Source organism: Lachnellula hyalina (genome assembly GCF_007821495.1).
Source record: "Lachnellula hyalina strain CBS 185.66 chromosome Unknown contig00025, whole genome shotgun sequence".
NCBI classification, from domain to species: domain Eukaryota; kingdom Fungi; phylum Ascomycota; class Leotiomycetes; order Helotiales; family Lachnaceae; genus Lachnellula; species Lachnellula hyalina.
The window spans coordinates 141,013-151,323 of NW_022157139.1; the positions used below are offsets into that span (position 1 = coordinate 141,013).

The following is a 10,311-nucleotide window of genomic DNA, read 5'->3' on the forward strand; positions in this document are numbered from 1 at the left end:
GTAGCCCATTAAAGTCAAAGCGTCAGCTCGAGATCTTCGTGTAGTTTCTCCAAAGTTGTGAGAATGAATTTTGAAAGTGTATATAGGCAAGCTGCTATAAAAAGTTGAAATTAAATTCCGGGTTTCTGATATAATCTAGTACTTATATATGTCGTTCAAAACTTACCTTGTGTGGGTATTTCTAGAAGGGCGGCTAGGCAGCAAAGGGTTGCCGTAAACTTATCCTTACTCGTGATACCGCGACTCGTCGCGTCACCAAATAAACATCATATACACCTTTTGCATTCATGCTTTGCTATTCTCTTGCTAGCTATGTCAAGTACGGCCAATGACACTTTACGGCCTCCCGATTAAGGCCACCGGTAGCCATGGACCTCTTTCGAGTTCGCCTGAATTGCATAGACAACTACCAGGCTATCCCAACGAAGTTCGACCCCGTCCTTCGAAACAATGTTAAGCCTTCTCAGGTTCAAAAGGAACCGAAAGTGCCTGTAATTAGAGTATTTGGGGCTACTGAAACGGGCCAAAAAGTTTGCGCTCATATTCATGGAGCCTTCCCATATTTGTATATCGAATACACAGGTAGTCTCGTTCCGGATGATGGTAAGTCCCTCTTCAGTATAAAGGTATTTTGTTGACAATCCCAGTTGGTGCTTACATACACCGTCTTCATCTATCGGTGGACTTTGCGCTAGCTGTCAGTTACAGGCGTAATATGTATGATGGAAATGCTAAATACGTCGCACGCATCACTCTGGTCAAGGGGATCCCGTTCTATGGGTATCATGTGGGCTACAGCTACTATCTGAAAATTTATATGCTCAATCCCATGACAATGATACGGCTTGGTGATCTTCTACGCCAAGGAGTCATCATGAAGAAAATGATTCAGCCGTACGAAGCTCATCTTCAGTATCTACTGCAATGGATGGCAGATTACAACTTGTATGGATGTGGATATATCGACTGTAGCAAAGCGACCTTTCGAAGCCCATTGCCTAAATATGAAGAGATGACCAATCCCTCTCATCTTTGGCACGACCGTTCTATTCCAAAGGAGCTTGTAACCGAAGAGTCTGAACTCCCGAGAGTCAGTCATTGCTCAATTGAAGTGGACATCTGCGTGCAAGATATCTTAAATCGGAATGAGATCAAAGTACGGCCTCTTCACCATGATTTCATTGAACGGCTCAATTCATTGGCTCCAGATCAGAAATTAGTCCACAGTATGGCAGGACTCTGGAGAGACGAGACGCGTAGACGCAAGGCACATATGTCGAATCCTGACCCCGGCAGCAGCCCTTTTCCACCCGAAGTTATGATCTCAATGTCTGCTGACCCTCGACATTCTCAACCCGGAGGTTGGATCCATGAGGAAGAATACCGAGAGAAGATGATGTTTCAGATCGCCGAAGAGAAGAGCAAAAGCGATGGTGCGGCGATCTCTTTTGATACTTTTGTCCGACCAGCGCCATTCGATTCGTCTGTGAGAACATGTTTGGAGGGTGTCGAAGATCTTTATCCCGAGAATTTACGCCCTGCTCTTGGATTGACGCCCGGAGCGAGAAAGGGAGTCGGTGATTACGATATGGATGACGAGGATGAAGAACGAGAAGTAGATGAGAAACGAATTCTGGCATTTAATATGGAGAACGATGATAACGACTTTCTTTACGACTCTGACGAAGACATTATGCGAGAAATCGAGCTTTCTCAGAAGAAAGGTGACCAAGTCGATGAAAAACATCTGGAATCGGAGGACACCAGGAAAATAGAACACGAAATAGACGATGAATTACGCCCAGGTGGTGATGATTATGCAGAGCAATTTGTAGATCCGGCTGATCCAAATAGCTGGCAAAGTTCATCTGGACCTTCCGAGGGAGTCGTAGGTGGTCCGTCTGAGACTGCTTCGATTACGCCCCCTATTACAACATCAAGTCAATACGACGACTCTCCAGAAAGCGAAGGGGTGTCTCAACCAGTTCCAGCAATACGAGTCGTTCAACAACCTACAGCTAATACTAAACGATCTGATTATCCTGTTCAACTTGCCGAGAGCCCCGCTAAGCGTCAGAAAATGCAATCGGGTCAGTATGACGAACCTAAGCTTCACCACAACAGTTCTGAAGCAGCTTTTGGACATTATTATAGCTTCGGCGGTGAAAATCAGTTGCTTGCTGTGCCAAATATCAATGAAGGCAAAGGAAGTCGAGGAAACAAGACTCCAAAGTTGAAAACGGCCACTGTAAATGGCTCGTCAAAATTGACAAGGAGTTCTGACAATGCAAAATCTTCTCAGGAATCCCTCAAGGCAAACGATAGACCCTCTACACAACCTCTTAACTTCCCAATCGTCAAGGACCCTCACGACCCATACACTATCCTGAGATTAAGCCAGAAGAGTGCTTCGCAACCAAGCCCGGTTGAGAAAAAGAAACACGTTTCGTTTGATCCTCTTCTATCATCTGCCCAGAGCCCGCTCAAACGCTCAGCATCATTGAGGTCCAGCGCCCAACACGCATCATCTGAACAATATACCCAAATTGCAAAAGTGCTTAAAGGCATCCGATTTGACTTTGGAGAGGTTCCTAAGGGGAATCTTTTAGCACTTGCTGAACTCCCGCCCTCCTATCAGACTGTGGATTCGACAATCCAGGACCTCAATCTTCCGTCTGTCATTTATCAAGATGCCTACTATAGCAACGAGCAAGATGTGCCTGACCGCGCACGGGAATGGGCTGGAAGAGAATTTAAACTGGAAAGCTTAACCGTACCCTTCCTTCCTGAGTTCGACCCGACCGGAACATCTGAGGCAAGTTTTGGGCAGAAGCCCAGCATCATACCAGATAGAGTCCAGGACGATAAGGATTATCGACGTCAGCGGCGAGAATGTAGTCTCCGAAGTTGGGCGATCGCGGAACTGCCACCAACCTACGCCGAAATAAATCAGTGGTGTAGAGACCAAGAGAAGAGCCGCCGGTTAAAAAAAGCAAAGCTCTTTACAACGTCCAAAGCAGCGCCTAGTCCTCGGAAGGGGAAGCTGTCACAAATCGACGGCCCAACACAGAAAAACAAACATGACTTCAAATATACCCAAAACCAGAAAACAACAAGTGTCAAGCACGAAGTACAGTACATGAGCACAATGAGTCTTGAGGTTCACGTCAACACGCGTGGAAACCTTGTGCCTAACCCTGAAGAGGATGAGGTTCAGTGTATTTTCTGGTGTTTGCAGTCTGACGACGAGACTCTTAAAAATAACGGTTATGCAGAAGGAACTCATCTCGGAATGGTGATTCTTTCTGAGGATGGCGAGATGACCGAAAGGATTTCTAAGCAAGTAGCTATTGAAGTTCTGCAAGAGCAATCGGAACTTGATCTCATGATTCGTATGGTCGAGCTTGTACGTGCTCATGACCCAGATATACTCACGGGGTACGAAGTCCATGGGAGTTCGTGGGGGTTCCTGATCGAAAGGGCACGATTGAAGTACGATTACAATCTCTGTGACGAATTCTCTCGTATGAAGTCTCAATCGCATGGAAGGTTTGGAAAGGATAATGACAAGTGGGGCTTTAACAATACTTCGACAATCCGTGTCACTGGCAGACACATGATCAATATCTGGCGAGCCATGCGGAGCGAGTTGAATTTACTTCAGTATACCATGGAGAATGTTGCTTTCCATTTACTTCACCGCCGAATCCCGCACTTCACCTGGGCTGACTTGACGAACTGGTACACCAATGGCAAACCTCGAGATCTGGCTAAAATAATCAACCATTATGTCTATCGTGTTCAGCTGGACTTGGAGATTCTTGAGCGAAACGAATTGATTGCCAGAACGAGTGAACAAGCCCGATTGCTTGGAGTGGACTTCTTCTCGGTTTTCTCTCGAGGGTCCCAATTCAAGGTCGAGTCTCTAATGTTCCGAATCGCAAAGCCTGAAAATTTCATGCTAGTGTCTCCAAGCAGGAAGCAAGTTGGAGGCCAAAATGCTCTGGAGTGTTTGCCATTGGTAATGGAACCTCAGAGCGCATTTTATAATAGCCCGGTGCTAGTTCTGGATTTTCAAAGCTTGTATCCCAGTGTTATGATTGCTTATAATTACTGCTACTCAACCTTCCTTGGAAGAGTAGTAAATTGGCGAGGCGCTAATAAAATGGGATTCACGGAGTTTAAGAGGCAGCAGCGGCTACTCGAACTTCTCAAAGATCATATCAACATTTCACCAAACGGCATGATGTACACCAAGCCACAGATACGGAAGTCTTTGTTAGCCAAAATGTTGGGTGAGATTTTGGAGACTCGAGTTATGGTCAAGAGCGGAATGAAAGTCGATAAAGATGACAAAGCACTTCAACGACTACTCAATAACAGACAGCTGGCGCTAAAGCTCATAGCCAATGTCACTTACGGCTATACTTCTGCCTCATTTTCAGGCCGAATGCCATGTTCCGAGATTGCAGACAGCATTGTTCAGACTGGCCGCGAGACACTCGAGAAAGCCATCGCTCTCATCCATTCCGTCAAGCGGTGGGGAGCTGAAGTAGTCTATGGTGATACCGACAGTTTATTCGTCTACTTAAAAGGCCGGACTAAGGATCAAGCATTCGACATTGGAGAGGAAATTGCGAAGACTGTTACAGATATGAACCCTCGTCCAATCAAGCTGAAATTTGAAAAGGTCTACTTGCCCTGTGTCCTGCTAGCTAAGAAACGCTACGTAGGTTTCAAGTATGAGCACAGGAACCAGACCGAACCGGAGTTCGACGCAAAAGGTATCGAGACCGTTCGCAGGGATGGCACGCCTGCGGAGCAAAAGATCGAGGAAAAGGCCTTGAAAGTTTTGTTTCGAACAGCTGATCTCAGCCAAGTCAAATCATATTTTCAGAAACAGTGCGAAAAGATCATGAAAGGATCTGTCTCTATTCAGGACTTTTGCTTTGCTAGGGAGGTTAAGCTTGGGACTTACAGTGACAAGGGACCGCCTCCTCCAGGTGCGCTTATCAGTACAAAGCGAATGCTGGAAGATGCTCGAGCAGAACCTCAGTACGGGGAACGAATACCTTACGTCGTCATTACCGGGGCCCCAGGTGCACGATTGATCGATCGATGTGTCGCTCCTGAAGAGCTGCTTGAAAACGACCACAGTGAGCTGGATGCTGAGTATTACATATCGAAGAATCTCATCCCTCCTTTGGAACGGATATTCAATCTTGTGGGTGCGAATGTGAGGAATTGGTATGATGAAATGCCTAAGTATCAACGGGTACGGAGGGTAGATGCAAATCTTCAGCTCCAAGGTCAATCCAAGGAACTCGCTATAAGCAAGAAGACACTTGAATCGTACATGAAGTCTTCCTCTTGCCTGGTGTGCAAGGAGAAGCTAGAGCTGGAAGGATCTATCTGTCCTAACTGTTTGAGTGACATGTCGCGGTCTCTCCTATCGTTGCGAACCAGACTCAACGGAGAGGAAAGAAGGTTCATGGACATCCAAAAGATATGTCAAGGCTGCTCGGGGATATCGCCACTGGACGAGGTGAGGTGCGACAGCAAGGATTGTCCGGTATTTTATACTAGGACTAGACAGAAGGCGAGACTGAAGACTGAGAGAGGCATTGTAGAACCGGTCATGAAGGAGCTATCGAGCTTAATTGTAAACATGGCGGATTTGGAATGGTAAATATGGGGATTGTCCGGAAAGGGTGGCGTGGCGTTTATGATGGGAGGCATTGGGAAGCATCTTTGACTTTTGCATAGCGATGGAAGGGAGGTTTGGAACATGGAGCATGCAACATGTACGGAGTAGGATACCCAATGGGACGGCTGTTTCGGAATGTACTGTAGTAAAGTGCATCATTGCAAAACGCTGAACAGTAGCTGATGATCAACGATGTCATCTCCAAATTGCGGGGATTGTGGGGTTAAATTGAAATCTTGTAATACTACCATCTACTGTAAAACGTGGAGGACATACATCGGCTTTGCTAATCCTTCACTCTATTGATCACTCGACTGAATAAAAGGTTATTCCAATAATAATAAGTCGCAATATTCTCAGTTGTCATACATAACCTTCACCTTCCTTGCTTTTGCAACCGCCGACCGGATTAGGCGACTACCAAGAAAACAAAAGTGCAATTTTGAGCCTTTCCCAAAGAATCAAGCCATTCGAAACATTTCATTTCATTGGCTGAAAATTCATGTTTGGCTACTTAATTCAACACTTATTTCGGAGGCGATCTACGGTGGGCGCCGAAACTTGATTACCGGTATTGACCATCAGCCTGGATAGCTTCGAAGCTGTCCTTATCGAAGCGCGATTGTCAACAGCAACAACAACATTTTGCTGCGAGAACCCCAATAGCCACACAATACAGATGCCACAATGGATGGTCTGCTGGGGTTTCTGTTAGTCTATACACTGGGTGGTATCACGTTCATTCCTCTCCTGATCTGCGCTGTGCTGCTCCACGCCTACTTTACCTTCCCTATCCATGAAGACACTGCATATCGGGAACCCGACAACGAGTCTATTGTCAGACCCGAGGATGATATCGATGCTATCAAGAAGGCGCAGAAGACTCTTGGGGAGAAGTTCCAGTCGCGCAGAGATCATGAGGCGGATGTAGCGGCTGGGTATTTTGCTGTGTGTAGAGAATATACTCCCGGGGGCGTGAATGGGAAACCACCGGAAAGGACGACGCCCGTGGGCTCTACGACTGTTTCTGCGCCGAGTCCAAGTGTCTATCAGAGCATGTACAGGAGCATATTTGATAGGAAACAGAATAATAGTCCTTTGGATAACAAGGGAGCTGGGAGACCACAGAGGAGGGGTGGCAATGTATTCTATGTGGTTTTGAGGTATGGCAGCACTTCCACAACATGCCCCCTAGATATATGGCTAATTATGGCTCTGCAGGCACGGCCATCTCATGCTCTTTGACGACGATGAGCAACTCGAAGTCAGACATGTTGTGTCCTTAGCCCATCACAATGTCAGCATATACTCGGGCGGAGAAGAAACACCAGAAGGAGAGCTCTTTATAAAGAGAAATGCCCTCTGTCTCTCGAGAAGGACTGATGCCGGGGAAATTACGCCCGACGGCAAAGCTTCGAAACCGTTCTTTCTGTTTTCTGAGAATTGCTCCGAGAAGGAGGACTTCTACTTCGCCATGCTGAGGAATCAAGAAAGAAAGCCTGATGCAAAGAACAACCCGCCAATACCTCTACAATACGACGTCAAGGATATCATAACGCTCGTACAAAAGTAGGTTTACTTGAAGGGTTAATGCTTCCAGATGTGTAGTAACTAACGTCATCTGAACAGGCTGCATTCCTCCGAAGAACATTTGCAAACAAGGTGGATCAATGCTATTATAGGGAGGATATTCCTGGCCTTGTACAAAACAACGGAGATTGAGAACTTCGTTCGAGCTAAAATCACCAAGAAGATATCACGAGTCAAGACACCTTCATTCCTCTCAAAAATCGCTTTACGGCAAATAGACCTGGGCGAAGCAGCACCAGTAATTACGAATCCTAGGCTGAAGGACCTTACGGTAGATGGGGAGCTTGTGGTGGAGGCAGATGTGAAGTATTCGGGCAATTTCAGACTCGAGGTAGCAGCAACAGCGCGTATTGAACTTGGATCACGCTTTAAGGCCAGAGAAGTCAACCTACTCTTGGCAGTTGTGCTCAAGAGACTTGAAGGGCATGCTATGATAAGAGTCAAACCGCCGCCTTCGAATCGATTTTGGGTATCATTCTCATCCATGCCAAAGATTGATATGACCATAGAGCCAATCGTCAGCTCCCGGCAAATCACTTATACATTGATACTGCGACAAATTGAAAATAGAATCAAAGAGGTTATTGCGGAGAGCTTGGTGTTTCCGAATTGGGACGACTCTCCCTTTTACCACAGCGAAGAGAAGTTATGGAGGGGTGGGGTATGGGCTGACGATAGGGTGGCTGATCATTTTCAAGATGCTGGAACTGTAGCCGCTGAAGAGGGGAACGTGGATGAGGCTGACCATTTAGAACACGAGGAACCGATCGAAGCTTTGCCACACATTGAAAAGAGCATGAGCATGCCGGTTATAGACGCTTCTGCGCCAGCCTCAATACAACCACGGAAAGGTGCCAGATCTGTTTTCAACCTTGGCACCTCAAAGTCTGGTGGATCTTCTACAAGCATCGAGACGCGATCACCGGTTGTCGATAATCAGCCGAGAGCACTCAGGTCCGGTTCCTTTACAAGTGCCTCGTCACCCATCGTCAGCACTGATTCTACCAATGTCGACGCTTTCAAACCTTCCACACCACCCGAGCATAGCCATGCAAGTTCCGCTATGGCTGCTATTTCAGCCATATCTCAGTCAAACTCACCCTCACATACTCCATTAGATTCGCCCTCGATAGCTTCAAGAGCTGAGAAATTGGGCAGCCAGTCATCGGCATCTTCAAACGACTTATTACACCCTGATGCAGAGACAGAAACCGATTTGACTCCCCGGCCAAGCGTCAATGTCTCAGAAATCATTGATGAGTCTCAGGCCAGCTCTTACCCACCAAGCCCAGCCAGCACCAGCCAAGCGTCGTCCAAGTCGGAAGCACCATCAACTAGATCTTTTGGAACTTCCAGTAAAGATAGACGAGAAGATTCTACTTCCACATCCTCATCAGGGAAATCTTCAACTACCGAACCGAATAACAAACGTATTTCTCTGGCTGCTGTGGCTGGTACAGCGGCTGCTACAGCTAAAAAATGGGGTTGGAACTTGCAAAGACAAGGGGGTCAGAAGCTAGACAGCACGGCAGAAGGCCCCGAGAAATCTTCTCGTCCATTGGTTATGGGACGGGGACAGCCACTTCCACCGCCAGGGACACCATTACCTCCCCCAGACAGGAAAACTAAAACTGCACCAATCCCCGTGCCGAAGCGGAAGCCCTTAGCCGCACCCAACTTACCCGAGAGACATAAGGACGATGAGCATGAATCAAATGGACATAACAGCCACCGACACGCAGTCCCTCCACCTCCTTTGCCAAAACGGCGCAGCCGAGACGACACAAAAAATGTGCATGAACCGGGAGATGATGGACTACTTGTCGTTGAAGCTCCAGCTAATGATTCGGAACCGACCACGCCTATGACCGAAGATGCCCCGGTATACATGCCTCCTTGGGTAGAGGATGCTGATGATGAAGAAGAGAAGGCTAGGCCGCTATCTTCGGCAAGCAGCGCCAAGACGCCTCCTCGGTTGCCTAAGAGGAGACCACAACATCGGGTTCTGTCCGGAAGTCCCGAGGAAGATGGACATAAGCTGCCGTCTTGGATGGCTGCTCAGGAAGAGGAAGCGAGAGCCAAGAGCACTCTCGTTGACGAAGATGCAGGCTTTCAGTGAAAGAAGCTGGCGAAGTCTATGACAACAGAGATGATTTGAAATTGAATAAGAGGGATGGACGAAGAGGCAAGAACAGGAACACACATGTATCATATTGGGTATTGGATCAGGGGGGAATTTAGTGATTGGGAATAACTGGCATTGGATAGGAGCTGATAGATAGCATTGTTGGAGTTTGATGGTTAGCGGGTTAGCGGGTTATGAGCATAGATGAAGCACCATTGAAAACGAGCAGTCGACTCTTTTGACTACATTCATGATTGAGTGTGAATAGATGTGGCTATAATGAGTATTGGATATCCCGTGTGTGAATAACTTCTTGGACTCCCTTAATTGCATTCGCTACAAGAAGGCGAATTGGCATGGGAAACAACCCTTCTCAATACAATTCTGCTATCTTCTAAATCTCTGTTCTACCACGTATGCTCTTCGCGACCCGTTTGATAGTCCTAGATGACCTATCAAGGCGTTCCCAAAGGGAAAGGGAAAGCACTAGCCATGTTGGTTCCTCGAAGTTCAAGAATTGAAAAGAAAGCCGAGTAAGTACATTTTGATTCTCTTCATCCATCCATCTCCATTTTTTGCAGCGTATTTCTGCGACACGTAAGTGTTATATTGTGGTTGGCGGTCGTGCTCGTTCAGTACGAGTATTCGTGGATAAGTATGAGGGAGATCAACGCCACATTACGCAGCTTCCCTGCACCACCACACCTGCCAAGCAACCAGGCTACCGTAAAGGCTATCGAGAAACGTCTGCCGCGAACAATCACCCAAAACGCAACGACGACCTCCCTCCTCCCTTCTCCCTATATACCCCTCCATATATCTTTACACATTCCTTTCGTCAATTCTTTGTCCATTTTCTGCGTTTGTTCTGCGCGCTGAGCGCCTGTCG

General features: G+C 47.0%; 2 protein-coding genes across 2 annotated transcripts; both read left to right on the top strand.

Annotated features, from left to right (window-relative positions):
* Positions 1-368: 368 nt before the first annotated feature.
* REV3 (DNA polymerase zeta catalytic subunit) lies at positions 369-5,689 on the top strand (the record flags this gene model as incomplete). Its single annotated transcript, XM_031147079.1, has 2 exons — positions 369-603; positions 648-5,689. The coding sequence occupies 2 exons, from the start codon at positions 369-371 to the stop codon at positions 5,687-5,689; spliced, it is 5,277 nt and encodes a 1,758-aa protein (XP_031007608.1).
* A 705-nt stretch (positions 5,690-6,394) lies between these two features.
* On the top strand, positions 6,395-9,416 carry YPR091C (putative PH domain-containing protein; the record flags this gene model as incomplete). The annotated part of the gene is made up of 3 exons (XM_031147080.1): positions 6,395-6,870; positions 6,929-7,276; positions 7,337-9,416. 3 exons carry the CDS (start codon positions 6,395-6,397, stop codon positions 9,414-9,416), a joined length of 2,904 nt encoding a protein of 967 aa, XP_031007607.1.
* Between the last annotated feature and the right edge of the window lie 895 nt (positions 9,417-10,311).